The following is an 18,319-nucleotide window of genomic DNA, read 5'->3' on the forward strand; positions in this document are numbered from 1 at the left end:
TCCTTCTCGTCATCTCAAACAATATGCTAGCCACATCATGACTCATAAGTGAAACATGCAAGTGAGTGAATTTCATTTAGCTCATATCCCGACGTGAACTGCACTCCAATACAAGAAAAAATGGGATATATTTATAGGTACTCAAAGGCTTTTACATGTTGTAAATGTATTCTATGTACTATATTTCCATGTTTGACTTCATGTATGTTTGCTTTTTACTTGTTCCATTAAAGCTGTTTTCTTTAAGGATCAAGATGTTCGTGGACAAAGCACGGACAAAGTCTGGAAAATTTCTCAAGATCAACATCATCATTTTAATTTCATATTCACAGCAGAACATATACTTCAACTTAAAAACATAGGAGCAACATACAGCAGACAACAGAGCTAACGCGACCTAAATTTATCCCACCAAACTTAAATCTTTGTTCCTTTTGTATACAGTTAAAATTTACTTTGTTTGTGCAACCGCTTCAGATAAATAGGAATATAAAATCTTGTTTTAAAACAGTGCCAGACTGAAAAGAGATGTCAGACATGCATTACACAGCTGATTGTCACATGTAACAACACTTCATGTTAAAGAATAATTTATAAAACATAAAACAAACACACAAAGATACTCATTCTTTTTTTTTTATATAAGCAAATGAACAGACAGGATGATGAATTTAAGCTCATGACTATTCTATTTATCTGGGGCTTCAACATCAAAATAACTTCTGGATTAGAATCTAATGCTTTATTATTACTGCCACATGGAGAAATAAAGTAAAAAGTACATTTTTAAAAAGAAAAGCACCAGAGATGGACCTGTTGTGCATCAGTTCACCTAGTTTAGTTCTCCTGGCTTTCCTCGTGTTTAAAACATCCCTTTATCATCATATTATTCCTTCTTCTGCACAGAAAAATCATGTTTACAGTGTATGGTTCCTATATATTTCTGCGTGGCGTACCAGTGTTTCTCCAGTGTCAACAGCCCTGGAACTGCTGCTGTGATTGGCTGCGGCTCTGTGAGGCGAGAAGCTGCTGCTGCTGCTGCAGGAAGCTGATCACCTCCGGACTTCTGAGCAGCGACTGAAAGAAACACGTTCAAGTTTTAGAGCAAAATATGACCACAAATATTTCAGTGGAAATTACACCTTGTGCCAAATGTCTCTATACATGAGAACCTGATGTGTAAACAGTCTGGATGGGGGAACAGTAGAAGTACAAGACTGTAAAACATGTTTATGTACACTCCTGGTCAAAAGTTTTAGAACGCCACAATTTTTCAATTCTTTATTGAAATTCAAGCAGTTCAAGTCAAATGAACAGCTTGAAAGGGTCCAAAGGTAAGTGGTGAACTGCCAGAGGTAAATAAAAAAAGGTAAGCTTAACCAAAACTGGAAAATAATGTACATTTCAGAATTATACAAAAAGGCCTTTTTCAGGGAACAAGAAATGGGTTTAAAACTTAAAGCAGTTCTGCAGCAACGGAGGTTGATCAAGCCTTGAAAGTTGCTAAGTTGCTACCAATTCCTACAGGCGTCCCAACTTTTCTTGACCACTTACAACCTACAAGTTGCTCCACATTTAAGGGAACTTCTGCAACAGAGTTGGGAAGAACTTTCTGAAGAATATTTGGTTTCCATTGAGTGTGTTCAGCTGTTTATCTGTTAAGGTGATACTTCCATGAGTCAACAGTTTAGAATACATTTTCCTTTCTAAACTGATTCTATGATTAATTTTTTAACTTCAATTGTTTATTTGTTACATGCATTAAAGCCAATGCATGCAAGTTATCTGGATACAGGGCTCAGCCAAGTTCTGCAACTTAGGCTTGCAGCTGAGCATGGCAACATTAAAGGATCCCATAAAATTAGCTATAACAGGACAATCATATACTGGTGGGTGACATATCAAGGGGAAAACCATACAGTCTATGGGGGAAACCTTGAAGAAATAAGAGGAGGAAGGTAGAGGGAGGTATCTGTGTATTAGGGGGCATTTTCCTGGCATGGCTGGGGTCCACATGCCCCCTTAAAGTAAGATGTCACTGAATAGTTTGGTGCCAAGCAACACACACTGTTCTGTTTTTTCCATTCGACCCCAAAATACCTTTGTTGGAGTTTGAACTGTCAATTGTTTAACCAGATCATAGGTTTTGAACATTTCCATTAGAAAAAGTATACAAAACAAAGCTTAAAATTGTGACATTTCTGCCAAAATCCTTTAGAACATAGACAAAAATAAACATTAAATTGTGCTCCTCAGCGACAATGAAGCAATGATTGATTCTGCTGAGACGAACAGTCACATGAAAATACTCACTGAAAATCTGTTTACACAGAGCACAGAGGAGATGTGAGGTAGTTCAATAATAGCATGTGGAGACACAATTTATTACCCTAACATCTGTGACACTTGGAAAACTGTTGTATATATACAGTACAGGCCAAAAGTTTGGACACACCTTCTCATTCAATGTTTTTCCTTTATTTTCATGACTATTGACATTGTAAATTCATCAGAACTATGAATGAACACATGTGGAATTATGTACTTAACAAAAAAGTGTGAAATAACTGAAAACATGTCTTATATTCTAGTAAGCAAAGGGTGGTTACTTTGAGGAATCTAAAATACAAGACATGTTTTCAGTTATTTCACACTTTTTTTGTTAAGTACATAATTCCATATGTGTTTATTCATAGTTTTGATGCCTTCAGTGAGAATCTACAATGTAAATAGTCATGAAAATAAAGAAAAACGCATTGAATGAGTTGGGTGTGTCCAAACTTTTGGCCTGTACTGTATAAATTCCAATTTATACCAATTTTTAAAAAGTAATTCATCAGAGAAAATCCATTTTTTGAGTTGTACCCACTTCTAGCTATGATTGTGCTGGTTCCATAGATTTTAATAAAAAAAACAAGGCCACAGAGAGTAGAATGTAGAAACTGCTTGGGGTTTAGAGGGTTAATGTGTCTATCACTTATCTGTAGTTGCATCATGGCCAGCTTGGGATAAATAAAGTATATCTATCTATCTACTCTGACAGTCTGACAGCTGGTGATGACCTACCAGTCTCTTCTGGTTGAGGACCTGCTCTATCAGAGAGGGTCTGGCTGGCCGGTCCCCCATGGCACCCAGACGCTGCTTGTTCACAGACACAGGCCTCTCCTCCGAGTTCTCCTGATTGGGACACAAAAAGACAAAAACAAGCAATTAACTGGGGGAGTTTGTAGTGTGGTTCTGGAAAAAACAGCACCAGGGAACCACATGTAGGGCTGTGCCATATCATATCGTTCACGATAATATCGTTGTTTTTTTTAATGGTTAAAGAAATGCATATCATGATATTGGCAACGTTCCTACTTCTTGATGTAGTGGTTAAAGTTGTTTTAATCACAAAAAGCTACTTACTCCCTGTCGCTAAACACATGCAGCTTTCAAAATAAGAGCACAGTGTGTGAAGAGAATCCACCACAGAATTTACAAGAAGACTGTCAAAATAAGATGCCTTAAATAAAACATACAAGAACCTTTATTCTCCTTTACAATATTTCATTAAAATATGCCCCCGGAACCCCTAAATGGTTATTTTTTATTATTTGCTCATACTCAAGAGTAAATTTTTTTGTATTTGACAACTGTTGAGATTTGCACTTCAAACTACATGTTAGAATTGTATTTATTTATACAGGCTAAAAAAAAATCTTAAGTTCTTAAATCTTAATATCTTAAGTATTTCCTAATATCGTCAAGAATATCAATATCGCAAAAATAGCCTGAAATATCGTGATAATATTTTAGGGCCATATCGCCCAGCCCTAACCACATGTACACGAGTTAAAAAAAAAAAAAAACCTCTCAAAGTAATAAAGGTCTACTCTAATGTAGTTTGAGTGGACAGTCTCTGCGCATCTAGCTGATCCAGTTTAAGGTTTTATAAATTGTTTTTAAGTGCTTAAATGGTCTGGCACCGTCTTATTTATCAGAGCTTTTAAAACCCCACAGTACTTCCAGAGCACTTAGGTCGTCTAACAAGCTGCTCCTGGTCGTACCGCGGTCCAGACTCCGTACTCGTGGGGACAGAGCCTTCTCTGTGGCGGCCCCAAAGCTGTGGAACAGCCGACCTTTCCAGGTCAGAGCTGCACAGTCTGTTGAGCACTTTAAAACATTATTAAAAACCTATTTATTCTCCTTGGCGTTCAGTCCCAGCTAGGCAAGAATCCTTGGCTTTCTTTTTTACTTTTTTACCCTTTTATTTGTCTTTTTATCTCTAACACTGTTCTGGATTGAGTTTATATTACTATTTTATTCTATTTTATTTTATTGTTTTTAGTATTTTATTGTTTTCATTGTTTTTATTGTCTTATTTATACCTATTTGTGTATGATTTATTCTATTTGAATAACTGTACAGCACTTTGGTCAACTGAGGTTGTTTTTAAATGTGCTCTATAAATAAACTTTGACTTGACTTGACTTGACTAGCTATGAAAGCAGTGGCGGTTCTACACAGGGGCCTCCAGGGGCCACTGCCCCTGTGAAGAAGCCCTTGGCCCCTGCTGTGGCCCCTGTGTCAAATTAATAATAAAATGATCAATTTATAACGATGAACGATGGAAATTTTTTTACCTATTTTTTGTTCAAACAATATCTCATTGTACACAAAAGGAACCCAAAATGTGAACATTGCATAATAGTTTAATTGTGCAATAAAAGCTTGTGTATATATATGTATAAAAAAGATCATTCTCACTATACTGCACTTTCAAAATAAAAAAGTAATTGTGCACAAAAATGAGAAATGTCATTGTCGCACAAAAATAGGTTATTATTGTTGCTAAGTCTCATTGTTTCAATCTATGTATTTGTATCTTCCAAATATACTTAAATGAGATTTTTAAATAAGCTATAATAAAGGGTTTGAATGCTTAAATATAATCTTTGCTGTTTTTTAATGTGCCGCTCTGATTAAACAGTGGCCCCTGCTTGGCCCCCACAGTAACACTGGTCTAGAACCGCCACTGTATGAAAGCATTGATGAGGTGTGATTTTACATCAAGTTTTCCGCTGGACATTGCCTGATCACTCTTCTTCTTCTTGTATTTGTCTTTGTACATCTTGTTGCGGTGTTTCTTGCACATCCACGGCTTCCTCTGCTTGGCCACCTGGGTGGTGGTCTCCGTGCAGCCCTCATAGGTGCACTGTTTGGGGGCGTTGTCGCCCTCCGAGGTCTCCTCGTCGTTGAGCTCCTCCGGGCTGGCGGCGCCGTCTCTCGGGTCCGACGTGTCCAGGACGTCGCTCTCCTCGTCCGGATCATCCATGTCGTAGGAGGCGCTGTTCTCCGGTTCGTGCGGCGTGACCACGTTCCTACTGTCCACCACTCCGCTTTTACTCACATAATACCGCTGTCCGTCTTTAGTCAGCAGCAGAGTGGAGTCTTTGTCTTTGTTTGAGGCTGAGTTCTCTTCTTCACTCATGGTTGCGGTGTTAGCATTAGCAGTTAGCAGCGGCTAGGTGGCTAACCGGCTAGCTACCATCCACCATCCCTTTGTAGTCCTCTAACGATAGCTAGCCCCAAATATTTCCTCTTTTAGTGGTCGTTTATCTATACACTATGATCTAGGAAGAAGATAATATGACTTTTAGCCGTTTAAAATAACAAATGCGTAGTTTCTTTAGCCTGAATGTCCACAGTCTATGGTAGATGTCTAGTACTTTCTTCTTCGCTTGTTTCCCGCTTGGCGGTAGTGTGATACAGTCTATGTGTGACCCCTAGAGGCCACAGGTAGAAACTTCACGCTCCTTTAATTTGGTCACCCTGTTAAAACAATCACCTAATTTATTTTTTCAAGTTTTGCAGGAAACACATAAAACTTCACTTTATTTATGGCGGCGTTTTTAAATTAGAAATGAAAGAGTAAAGGCATTAAGTCATTATATATAATATATTTGTGTAAATATCCATCTGTATGATTATTTTATTCTGGATTAATTCTTTGTCATTTGTAATGACAGTGGAAATATTTAATCCTGGTCAAGGATAGACAGTTGGTCAACTAATTGTCAGTAAGGTTGACAATAGAAATATCAAGTTGTTTTGAAAGTTTCCTTTGATTGAGATATTTTTATGCTCAATATTTTACTGGGTTTGTGTGTCCAGATCAATTAAATCATCTTTTGAATTGACATCAGAGCTAACTGTATTTAATTGTTGGATTGTAACTGAATTTATATTTTTATGACAAAAAGCCTCAATGAGATTTTAAATGGCACACAATACTATGACATTTTTTTTGTCTCAACACTTTACTATGGCGTTTTCTTTCTTCGTTTTTTCTCCCAGTCATACTCTAATATGGAATTTTTAAAATATATTTATGTTCAAATTACACTTTTACCATGATCATATTCAATAGATTTTTTTAGGCATTTTTGGAATTGACTTAATTTGGACAGATTTTGACTTATTTCTACATTATATATTATGGAGGGTTTTTATTTTTTCTAATTTTTGGTCATACTCTAAAATAGTGTTTATTTTTATATTTATGGTCAAATTATACTATTACAATGATCAACCAACTATTCAGTAGCGTTTTTTAAGCGTTTTTGGAGAGACCTAACTTTGACCAACTTTTGACTTTATCGACATATGGCTTTTTTTTTTTATTACAAATTTTTGGCCATTCTCTAAAATATTATTGTATTTTACATTTGGTCAAACTACACTATTACTATGACCGACATGCTATTCTGCAGCACTTTTAGAGATTTTTGAACAAACTTTATTTTCACTGATTTTTGATTTTTTTGTCCAATTTTTGGACATCCCATAATATGGTGTTTTTCTGTCATTTATGGAAAAACGATGCTCTAATATGTATCAACAGATGATAATAAAGTAATTTTCTGCATTTTAGGCATTTTAAAATTTGACAATTTTTGACAAAAATCGACATGACTTTTTTCTTTTAGTCCAATTTTTGGACATCCCATAATATGGTGTTTTTCTGTAATCTGTGGACAAACTATACTCTAATATTTATCAACAGATGATAAAAAAGTATTTTTTGGCATTTAAAAATGTTACAATTTTTGACAAAAATTTACTTTTTTTTATTCCAATTTTTGGACATCCCATAATACATTAAATACATAATGCAACATTTTTTGACAAACTACTGAGACTTTTTTTTCTTCTTTTGTTTTCAATTTTCAGTCATACTCTTTTATGGTGTTTGTTTTTTTCAAAATGATAGTCAAACTACACTTTGAACATGACCAACACATTATTCTGCAGTGTTTTTAAACACATTTGGACAAATTTCACTGATGATGTCACTGACTTTTGACTTGCTTTTGTTTGTTTTTCCAATTTTCGGACACACTCTAAAAAGGTGTTTTTTTGTATTTATAATAAAACTATATTATTACAATGATCGACACATTATTCTACAGTCTTTTGGGCATTTTTGACTGTATTTACATTCTATACTAGGGTCTCCAAGGTAAAACTTGGTTGCCATGTTTTTGGCTAAAGCTTTTGCTATCTGCAGTTAATCCAAATAACTGAAAAATGTACGATGAAAGTCATTTGTATGGAGCAAGTTGTTTTTCTGACAACAAGTAAAAACATCAAACCACTCCAAAGCACAACAAAAAAAAACCCAGACAACTTGTTTTTGAAACATATTTTAATTATTACTATTATTATTGATAGACCATTGTTGAACAGAGGTACAGGTATTGGTATTGCAACAGGTTGTAATACTGTGGTGCAGCAGTGAGAGCACTTTGGTAAACCACATGTGCCCAACGTGCTGGAAAGAGTGGATTTCAACAGCACGACTAGTTCATACTGATTGGGTCAATATGGCGGCACATTACTGTATATGTGTGATGATGAGAATAAATACAGAAACTTACAGACAAGTGTGACGACTGCAGGGAGATCATCTGTTAAAAAAAAAGGAAATCACTCTGCACTTCTCTCACTCCTCTGGCTTCTCCTCTCTATTATCTCACATCAGTTACTGGGAATCAAGACTGGTTGCTTCTGCACAGGAAGTGACATCATTCCCAGTAACAAGAAGATGGCGGTCTTTTCTTCTTCTCTGGCTTTGTCTGTGTAGATCCATCAAGGCGGTACAGCTTCAGGTCGAAAAAGTCTTCTTTAATTCATTTGTATTGTTTCATTCCGACCTGATGATCTCCTCTAATTTTTTTCTTTGCTGACTGACTAATACACATGAATGACTGTTTTTTTGTTGTTGTTTTTTTACAGTTCTCATAGACTTACTACTAGTAAATAAATATACTGTATTGTGAACTATCAAAATAAATGAAATTATGTTATTTACATAACATATAAACAATACTTCATCACAAAACCTTTTTTTTTTATATAAGAATAGGCTACTGTATGTCTGTCATGCTTTCATCTGAATAAATGAAGCCATGAATGAGGTTGTACAGAGCTGAAATAAATCCTCTTCCATCCTTTTAGCTGTACTGTTTTCAAGAGTGCTGCTGGTTCTCTGGTTTCTGTCTGGTTTCTCTACTCCACTGCACAGAGACTGCAGTACGTTGTGCAAATAGGCAGCCCTCAGAAACGGCTCATTGTGAACATTTACCACCTAAAACATTTCCCCAAACCCATAAAAGTGGCACACCTAGTCTGCAACAAGTATACCTTTGTTTACTGCTGGAATATGTGGATGAAATATGCCTTTAGTTTTGGGAAAAAAATGTAAACAAGGCTTCATATGTTGAACATGAGCATCACAAAATATCAAGATTAATATGATATCAATTCAGAATGATTGTGGAACCGTGCGCATTGAGGAAAACATGTTGAGTTTGCTACACAAGCACCCCGAATGCTGCTGAATTTTGTGTGTATGAACGAAGCAGTTAACAAAATTACAAGAAAGGATCAAATGCACCATTATTGTCTTAATAGCAGTCCGTGTAAAATGTAAACTGTAATACTGCAATCCAACATTACAGGAAGGCAACGCCAATACTGTGTGGAGCACAGAATTATAGCACAAGTGCTGTCTTTGATGTGTCTTTTTTTCTATGGACACTGTATTTAACACATTTGTAAGAAAAAAAAAACCCTTTCTCTACACTGTTGCTCTCATTTTCACACTAACTTCAACATCTCTGAGCTCTACTTCTACACATTGTTTTTTTGCTTCACAAAGCTCTTTCAACTTCATGAAAAAGGGAAATACATATAAAAAGAATGCAGTGAGTAAAGAATGAATAAATAAGGTTCAATAAAACATGAACACTGGTCCATATTCTCATATTGCTCCACCATGAGGAAGTCTCCATGTCGAGCCCTGATCATCACTGAAGGGAAACGCTGCTGTCGCCCTTTTATCGCTCCTCGAGCTCTGCAACATGTGCTCAGATGAGAGAATGTTGAAAAGAAAGAAATAAAAAGTCTTTCACCTCGTTCCACCTTTTCCCTCCGACTCGTGTTCTCTGTTTCTTGTTGCCTCTTTAGTCTTTCACCCAACCTCTCCACCCTCCTTTCTCCTTTGATCGATCTCCCCTTCGGGTTTGGAAAGATGGATTCAAGGGAGTTAAAAGTTCTCTCTGATATTTTTCCCCTGTTCACCACCAGCTGTAGATGTCTCCTCTTCCTCCTCCTCCTCCTCCTCCTCCTCCGAATAGAGGGAGGAGCTGGATGAGGATTTTCCCTCCTGGCTTCCTCCCCTGCATGCGCCTCCTCTCTAGAATGGCGAGTTGGGGGAGCAGGCGGTGCTGGCGGAGCTGATGGAGATGTCCTCAGAGTCCGATGGGAGGCTGGGGTCGGGGGAGGGGTCAGGGGTCAGAGAGGGCGGGGCGGCGGGCAGGCCAGGGAGGCAACTGGGAGGCGCTGCCCGGAGAGTTGCTGTTGGTGTCGGTGTTGTTACTGTCGGCGTCTGCAGAGGCAGCGGCTTCACATCCGGGTGGCGTCCTCGTCTGAGAACCTGCCCCTCCTTATCAAGAGAGGTGGCCTGCAGGAGGAAGGAGAACACAGGGTTAGAGGAGGAGGAAGGAGCAGGAGAACACAGGGTTAGAGGAGGAGGAAGGAGCAGGAGAACACAGGGTTAGAGGAGGAGGAAGGAGCAGGAGAACACAGGGTTAGAGGAGGAGGAAGGAGCAGGAGAACACAGGGTTAGAGGAGGAGGAAGGAGCAGGAGAACACAGGGTTAGAGGAGGAGGAAATAGCAGGAGAACACAGGGTTAGAGGAGGAGGAAGGAGCAGGAGAACACAGGTTAGAGGAGGAGGAAGGAGCAGGAGAACACAGGGTTAGAGGAGGAGGAAGGAGCAGGAGAACACAGGGTTAGAGGAGGAGGAAGGAGCAGGATAACACAGGTTAGAGGAGGAGGAAGGAGCAGGAGAACACAGGTTAGAGGAGGAGGAAGGAGCAGGAGAACACAGGGTTAGAGGAGGAGGAAGGAGCAGGAGAACACAGGGTTAGAGGAGGAGGAAGGAGCAGGAGAACACAGGGTTAGAGGAGGAGGAAGGAGCAGGAGAACACAGGGTTAGAGGAGGAGGAAGGAGCAGGAGAACACAGGGTTAGAGGAGGAGGAAGGAGCAGGAGAACACAGGATTAGAGGAGGAGGAAGGACCAGGAGAACACAGGGTTAGAGGAGGAGGAAGGAGCAGGAAGACACAGGGTTAGAGGAGGAGGAAGGAGCAGGAGAACACAGGGTTAGAGGAGGAGGAAGGAGCAGGAGAACACAGGTTAGAGGAGGAGGAAGGAGCAGGAGAACACAGGTTAGAGGAGGAGGAAGGAGCAGGAGAACACAGGTTAGAGGAGGAGGAAGGAGCAGGAGAACACAGGGTTAGAGGAGGAGGAAGGAGCAGGAGAACACAGGGTTAGAGGAGGAGGAAGGAGCAGGAGAACACAGGGTTAGAGGAGGAGGAAGGAGCAGGAGAACACAGGGTTAGAGGAGGAGGAAGGAGCAGGAGAACACAGGTTAGAGGAGGAGGAAGGAGCAGGAGAACACAGGGTTAGAGGAGGAGGAAGGAGCAGGAGAACACAGGGTTAGAGGAGGAGGAAGGAGCAGGAGAACACAGGGTTAGAGGAGGAGGAAGGAGCAGGAGAACACAGGGTTAGAGGAGGAGGAAGGAGCAGGAGAACACAGGGTTAGAGGAGGAGGAAGGAGCAGGAGAACACAGGATTAGAGGAGGAGGAAGGAGCAGGAGAACACAGGGTTAGAGGAGGAGGAAGGAGCAGGAAGACACAGGGTTAGAGGAGGAGGAAGGAGCAGGAGAACACAGGGTTAGAGGAGGAGGAAGGAGCAGGAGAACACAGGTTAGAGGAGGAGGAAGGAGCAGGAGAACACAGGTTAGAGGAGGAGGAAGGAGCAGGAGAACACAGGTTAGAGGAGGAGGAAGGAGCAGGAGAACACAGGGTTAGAGGAGGAGGAAGGAGCAGGAGAACACAGGGTTAGAGGAGGAGGAAGGAGCAGGAGAACACAGGTTAGAGGAGGAGGAAGGAGCAGGAGAACACAGGGTTAGAGGAGGAGGAAGGAGCAGGAGAACACAGGGTTAGAGGAGGAGGAGGAAGGAGCAGGAGAACACAGGGTTAGAGGAGGAGGAAGGAGCAGGAGAACATAGGGTTAGAGGAGGAGGAAGGAGCAGGAGAACACAGGGTTAGAGGAGGAGGAAGGAGCAGGAGAACACAGGGTTAGAGGAGGAGGAAGGAGCAGGAGAACACAGGATTAGAGGAGGAGGAAATAGCAGGAGAACACAGGGTTAGAGGAGGAGGAAGGAGCAGGAGAACACAGGGTTAGAGGAGGAGGAAGGAACAGGAGAACACAGGGTTAGAGGAGGAGGAAGGAGCAGGAGAACACAGGGTTAGAGGAGGAGGAAGGAGCAGGAGAACACAGGGTTAGAGGAGGAGGAAGGAGCAGGAGAACACAGGGTTAGAGGAGGAGGAAGGAGCAGGAGAACACAGGGTTAGAGGAGGAGGAAGGAGCAGGAGAACACAGGGTTAGAGGAGGAGGAAGGAGCAGGAGAACACAGGGTTAGAGGAGGAGGAAGGAGCAGGAGAACACAGGGTTAGAGGAGGAGGAAGGAGCAGGAGAACACAGGGTTAGAGGAGGAGGAAGGAGCAGGAGAACACAGGGTTAGAGGAGGAGGAAGGAGCAGGAGAACACAGGGTTAGAGGAGGAGGAAGGAGCAGGAAAACACAGGTTAGAGGAGGAGGAAGGAGCAGGAGAACACAGGGTTAGAGGAGGAGGAAGGAGCAGGAGAACACAGGGTTAGAGGAGGAGGAAGGAGCAGGAGAACACAGGGTTAGAGGAGGAGGAAGGAGCAGGAGAACACAGGTTAGAGGAGGAGGAAGGAGCAGGAGAACACAGGGTTAGAGGAGGAGGAAGGAGCAGGAGAACACAGGGTTAGAGGAGGAGGAAGGAGCAGGAGAACACAGGGTTAGAGGAGGAGGAAGGAGCAGGAGAACACAGGATTAGAGGAGGAGGAAGGAGCAGGAGAACACAGGGTTAGAGGAGGAGGAAGGAGCAGGAGAACACAGGGTTAGAGGAGGAGGAAGGAGCAGGAGAACACAGGGTTAGAGGAGGAGGAAGGAGCAGGAGAACACAGGGTTAGAGGAGGAGGAAGGAGCAGGAGAACACAGGGTTAGAGGAGGAGGAAGGAGCAGGAGAACACAGGGTTAGAGGAGGAGGAAGGAGCAGGAGAACACAGGGTTAGAGGAGGAGGAAGGAGCAGGAGAACACAGGGTTAGAGGAGGAGGAAGGAGCAGGAGAACACAGGGTTAGAGGAGGAGGAAGGAGCAGGAGAACACAGGGTTAGAGGAGGAGGAAGGAGCAGGAGAACACAGGGTTAGAGGAGGAGGAAGGAGCAGGAGAACACAGGGTTAGAGGAGGAGGAAGGAGCAGGAGAACACAGGGTTAGAGGAGGAGGAAATAGCAGGAGAACACAGGGTTAGAGGAGGAGGAAGGAGCAGGAGAACACAGGTTAGAGGAGGAGGAAGGAGCAGGAGAACACAGGGTTAGAGGAGGAGGAAGGAGCAGGAGAACACAGGGTTAGAGGAGGAGGAAGGAGCAGGATAACACAGGTTAGAGGAGGAGGAAGGAGCAGGAGAACACAGGTTAGAGGAGGAGGAAGGAGCAGGAGAACACAGGGTTAGAGGAGGAGGAAGGAGCAGGAGAACACAGGGTTAGAGGAGGAGGAAGGAGCAGGAGAACACAGGGTTAGAGGAGGAGGAAGGAGCAGGAGAACACAGGGTTAGAGGAGGAGGAAGGAGCAGGAGAACACAGGGTTAGAGGAGGAGGAAGGAGCAGGAGAACACAGGATTAGAGGAGGAGGAAGGACCAGGAGAACACAGGGTTAGAGGAGGAGGAAGGAGCAGGAAGACACAGGGTTAGAGGAGGAGGAAGGAGCAGGAGAACACAGGGTTAGAGGAGGAGGAAGGAGCAGGAGAACACAGGTTAGAGGAGGAGGAAGGAGCAGGAGAACACAGGTTAGAGGAGGAGGAAGGAGCAGGAGAACACAGGTTAGAGGAGGAGGAAGGAGCAGGAGAACACAGGGTTAGAGGAGGAGGAAGGAGCAGGAGAACACAGGGTTAGAGGAGGAGGAAGGAGCAGGAGAACACAGGGTTAGAGGAGGAGGAAGGAGCAGGAGAACACAGGGTTAGAGGAGGAGGAAGGAGCAGGAGAACACAGGTTAGAGGAGGAGGAAGGAGCAGGAGAACACAGGGTTAGAGGAGGAGGAAGGAGCAGGAGAACACAGGGTTAGAGGAGGAGGAAGGAGCAGGAGAACACAGGGTTAGAGGAGGAGGAAGGAGCAGGAGAACACAGGGTTAGAGGAGGAGGAAGGAGCAGGAGAACACAGGGTTAGAGGAGGAGGAAGGAGCAGGAGAACACAGGATTAGAGGAGGAGGAAGGAGCAGGAGAACACAGGGTTAGAGGAGGAGGAAGGAGCAGGAAGACACAGGGTTAGAGGAGGAGGAAGGAGCAGGAGAACACAGGGTTAGAGGAGGAGGAAGGAGCAGGAGAACACAGGTTAGAGGAGGAGGAAGGAGCAGGAGAACACAGGTTAGAGGAGGAGGAAGGAGCAGGAGAACACAGGTTAGAGGAGGAGGAAGGAGCAGGAGAACACAGGGTTAGAGGAGGAGGAAGGAGCAGGAGAACACAGGGTTAGAGGAGGAGGAAGGAGCAGGAGAACACAGGTTAGAGGAGGAGGAAGGAGCAGGAGAACACAGGGTTAGAGGAGGAGGAAGGAGCAGGAGAACACAGGGTTAGAGGAGGAGGAGGAAGGAGCAGGAGAACACAGGGTTAGAGGAGGAGGAAGGAGCAGGAGAACATAGGGTTAGAGGAGGAGGAAGGAGCAGGAGAACACAGGGTTAGAGGAGGAGGAAGGAGCAGGAGAACACAGGGTTAGAGGAGGAGGAAGGAGCAGGAGAACACAGGATTAGAGGAGGAGGAAATAGCAGGAGAACACAGGGTTAGAGGAGGAGGAAGGAGCAGGAGAACACAGGGTTAGAGGAGGAGGAAGGAACAGGAGAACACAGGGTTAGAGGAGGAGGAAGGAGCAGGAGAACACAGGGTTAGAGGAGGAGGAAGGAGCAGGAGAACACAGGGTTAGAGGAGGAGGAAGGAGCAGGAGAACACAGGGTTAGAGGAGGAGGAAGGAGCAGGAGAACACAGGGTTAGAGGAGGAGGAAGGAGCAGGAGAACACAGGGTTAGAGGAGGAGGAAGGAGCAGGAGAACACAGGGTTAGAGGAGGAGGAAGGAGCAGGAGAACACAGGGTTAGAGGAGGAGGAAGGAGCAGGAGAACACAGGGTTAGAGGAGGAGGAAGGAGCAGGAGAACACAGGGTTAGAGGAGGAGGAAGGAGCAGGAGAACACAGGGTTAGAGGAGGAGGAAGGAGCAGGAAAACACAGGTTAGAGGAGGAGGAAGGAGCAGGAGAACACAGGGTTAGAGGAGGAGGAAGGAGCAGGAGAACACAGGGTTAGAGGAGGAGGAAGGAGCAGGAGAACACAGGGTTAGAGGAGGAGGAAGGAGCAGGAGAACACAGGTTAGAGGAGGAGGAAGGAGCAGGAGAACACAGGGTTAGAGGAGGAGGAAGGAGCAGGAGAACACAGGGTTAGAGGAGGAGGAAGGAGCAGGAGAACACAGGGTTAGAGGAGGAGGAAGGAGCAGGAGAACACAGGATTAGAGGAGGAGGAAGGAGCAGGAGAACACAGGGTTAGAGGAGGAGGAAGGAGCAGGAGAACACAGGGTTAGAGGAGGAGGAAGGAGCAGGAGAACACAGGGTTAGAGGAGGAGGAAGGAGCAGGAGAACACAGGGTTAGAGGAGGAGGAAGGAGCAGGAGAACACAGGGTTAGAGGAGGAGGAAGGAGCAGGAGAACACAGGGTTAGAGGAGGAGGAAGGAGCAGGAGAACACAGGGTTAGAGGAGGAGGAAGGAGCAGGAGAACACAGGGTTAGAGGAGGAGGAAGGAGCAGGAGAACACAGGGTTAGAGGAGGAGGAAGGAGCAGGAGAACACAGGGTTAGAGGAGGAGGAAGGAGCAGGAGAACACAGGGTTAGAGGAGGAGTCACAGCAGGAGAACACAGGGTTAGAGGAGGAGGAAGGAGCAGGAGAACACAGGGTTAGAGGAGGAGGAAGGAGCAGGAGAGCCTTATGACTTTAGTTATTAACTGATATTTGATTGGACAGTCAGAAGAGGGATTGATTGGTCGTTTTTAATTTTATTTTTTAGCAACCTGACATTATCTACACTGTGAAAAAAAATCAGTTTAATTCACGGTAAAATACCAGCAGCTGTGGTTGCCAGAACATCACCGTAAAAAATACAGTGAGCGTATGTAAATGTAAATATCAGCAAAAACTGTAATTTATACTGAATAATCCCATTACTTTTAGGATAATTGTTTCATCGTGGTATTCCTCCATTAACTTTGCATGAACATTTTAGATTTTTACAGCAAAACTGTGTGTTTTCTACAGTTTATGGCAGTAGAATTTAAAGTTTTATACTATTCTTTGATTTACAGTAATTAAAAGTATATACTACAGTGATCTACAATGTTTAATTTTACAACCTATTTCTGATGCAATTTGACAGTTTTTTACTGTAATTTCTACAAACATCTTTTACAGTGTAACTAAAATTGGTAACGCTTAACGCTGAAGATTTATTTATCTTTTTATTTTATCTTGATTTAGCGTACACATTTAGAGCTTTACAGACATGTATATGTATCTCTGTGTGTGTATAGATATATGTATGTATATATTTATTTACTTATTTTTTCATTTAATTATTTTGTGATTATAAAGGCCCCCCCCCCCCTTTTTTTTCTCTCTCTCTCTCTTTGTTTGTTTGTCTGTTTTCAATTTATTTTAATTTATTTTATTTTATTAGTTGCTTCTTGTATGCTTTTTCCTCAACATACTTTTTAATTGTAAAGTGTACTGACCATGCTCCATGGTGATTTTGCAAAAACAACTAAATTAAACTAATAATACAAAGATCAAATAACTAATTCTTATCAACACCTAAATTAAGTTGTGATTCGACGTAAATTCAATTATTTTTATTAAACATCTTTAGCTAGATTACGACATGGATTGTTGTGATTGATTCCTCTTGACAGTGTCCAATTACCAAATATCAAACTGGTAAAAATGATATCTATGAAATGTGATCAACTTTAGGTCCTCCATAATCCAGCAGTGTATAAAGTCAGACAGCAGCAGTAGAGGAAGCAGCAGCTGAGGGTCAGTGGAGGCAGCAGGACATCAAACACAACAAACAGAATGAAACTGACTGTGAGAAGCGAGGAGCAGCGATACTTCTTTACAAGGCAGCGTTCACAAAGAAACGTGTAAACAGGAAGAGACTGTTAACTCACTTTGTTTACTTTGCTGTCAGAGAATTTGGTTGACAACAGAGAAATGAAGAGGGTAACTTTCTTATTTACACACTGAGACCACCATGACACACAGAGCAGTAGTTCTCAACCTTTTTGAGTCGCGACCCCCGCTCACTGAACACAATCTCACACGCACAGTTCAGATCACCCAAAAAAGAAACAAAATTACCAAAAAAGGAAACAAAATGACCACAAAAGACACAAATTGACCACAAAATGATTAAAATAGACACAAAATGACCAAAAATGATTAAAAAAAGACACAAGATGACCAAAAAAGACACAAAATGACCAAAGAAAGACACAAAATTACCCAAAAGAAGACACAAAATGATAAAAAAAAGGAAACAAAATGACCAAAAAAGACACAAATTGACCACAAAACCATCAAAAAAAGACACAAATTGACCACAAAATGATAAAAAAAAGACACAAAATGACCACAAAATGATGAAAAAAGACACAAAATGACCAAAATAGACACAAATTGACCACAAAATGATAAAAAAAGACACAAAATGACTAAAAAAGACACAAAATGACCAGAAAAGACACAAAATGACCAAAGAAAGACACAAAATGACCCAAAAGAAGACACAAAATGACCAAAAAAAAGGAAACAAAATGACCAAAATAGACACAAATTGACCACAAAATGATTTAAAAAAAAGACACAAAATGACCAAAAAAGACACAAAAAGACAAAAAACACACACAAAATGACAAAAAAAAAGACATTAAGTGAGCAAAAAGAGTAAAACACCTTAACACATGAACACTTTAACACAGTGGAGACAGAGCTGACTTCCAAAATGATTTGGCGACCCCCAGAAATCATCTCGCGACCCCAATTGGGGTCCCGACCCCAAGGTTGAGAATAGCTGACATAGAGGACAAGGCTGCAGCAAAAAACAGACGACAACGATGCACAGTGCTGCATGAAATGTGTGTTTCCAGAGAGAGAGGGATGAAAGGGAGGAACAGAGAGCAGCGAGCAGCCAGGCAGCGAATCAGAGACACAGTTTGCTTTGTTTCTGATTTGTTGGTTTGTGACCAACGAGCTGGTCGTGTCGCTATGGAAACCTGGCGTACCTGATCCAGTACATGGCCGGGTGCTGGTAGAAATCCAACGACCCAGATCTCTGCATAGAAAAGCTGTCATCCAACTGAACACAAAGAGAAACCAGCACAATCAATCTAAGCACCAGTTCAACGGAGAACAGAAGAAACTTCAGTCAGAAAGTCGCATCGCTCTGAGATATTTAACATCAGATGAACCTGACAGTCAGGCGGCTTAGCCAAATAAAGAGACACGCCGGACAAAAGCATCACATTTTTTCCACATGCTCTCTATCACCATAGGTTTCAATTTTTGGTAGGAGCCACTTCATCAAGATTGTGGATCGGCG

The 18,319-nt window shown here is 42.5% G+C and overlaps 3 protein-coding genes across 5 annotated transcripts in view; 1 reads left to right on the plus strand and 2 right to left on the minus strand.

Annotated features, from left to right (window-relative positions):
* The window catches only part of smad9 (SMAD family member 9), a 15,546-nt gene extending 15,045 nt beyond the window's left edge, over positions 1-501 (plus strand). Inside the window, exon 8 of the mRNA XM_059351439.1 lies at positions 1-501. This exon is cut by the window's left edge and continues 211 nt beyond it. The gene's annotated coding sequence lies outside the window, so the exon portion shown is untranslated.
* Positions 291-5,775, minus strand: rfxap (regulatory factor X-associated protein). Its single transcript, XM_059351446.1, has 3 exons — positions 5,051-5,775; positions 3,067-3,177; positions 291-1,077 (listed from the first exon to the last, which is right to left on the minus strand). Exons 1-3 carry the CDS (start codon positions 5,471-5,473, stop codon positions 973-975), a joined length of 639 nt encoding a protein of 212 aa, XP_059207429.1. The 5' UTR covers positions 5,474-5,775; the 3' UTR covers positions 291-972.
* A 1,897-nt stretch (positions 5,776-7,672) lies between these two features.
* Positions 7,673-18,319, minus strand: part of dclk1a (doublecortin-like kinase 1a) — a 95,082-nt gene continuing 84,435 nt past the window's right edge. For 2 of the 3 annotated variants that reach the window (XM_059351432.1, XM_059351433.1), the window contains 2 exons: positions 18,003-18,076; positions 7,673-10,009 (listed from right to left, as the gene is read on the minus strand). In XM_059351432.1, coding sequence (XP_059207415.1) covers positions 9,952-10,009; positions 18,003-18,076 — 132 coding nt within the window. In that variant the 3' untranslated portion in view covers positions 7,673-9,951. The remainder of the gene's footprint in view (positions 10,010-18,002; positions 18,077-18,319) is intronic. The other variant, XM_059351434.1, reaches the window with a different exon arrangement.

Source organism: Centropristis striata, chromosome 15 (assembly GCF_030273125.1).
Source record: "Centropristis striata isolate RG_2023a ecotype Rhode Island chromosome 15, C.striata_1.0, whole genome shotgun sequence".
In the NCBI taxonomy this organism is placed as follows: domain Eukaryota; kingdom Metazoa; phylum Chordata; class Actinopteri; order Perciformes; family Serranidae; genus Centropristis; species Centropristis striata.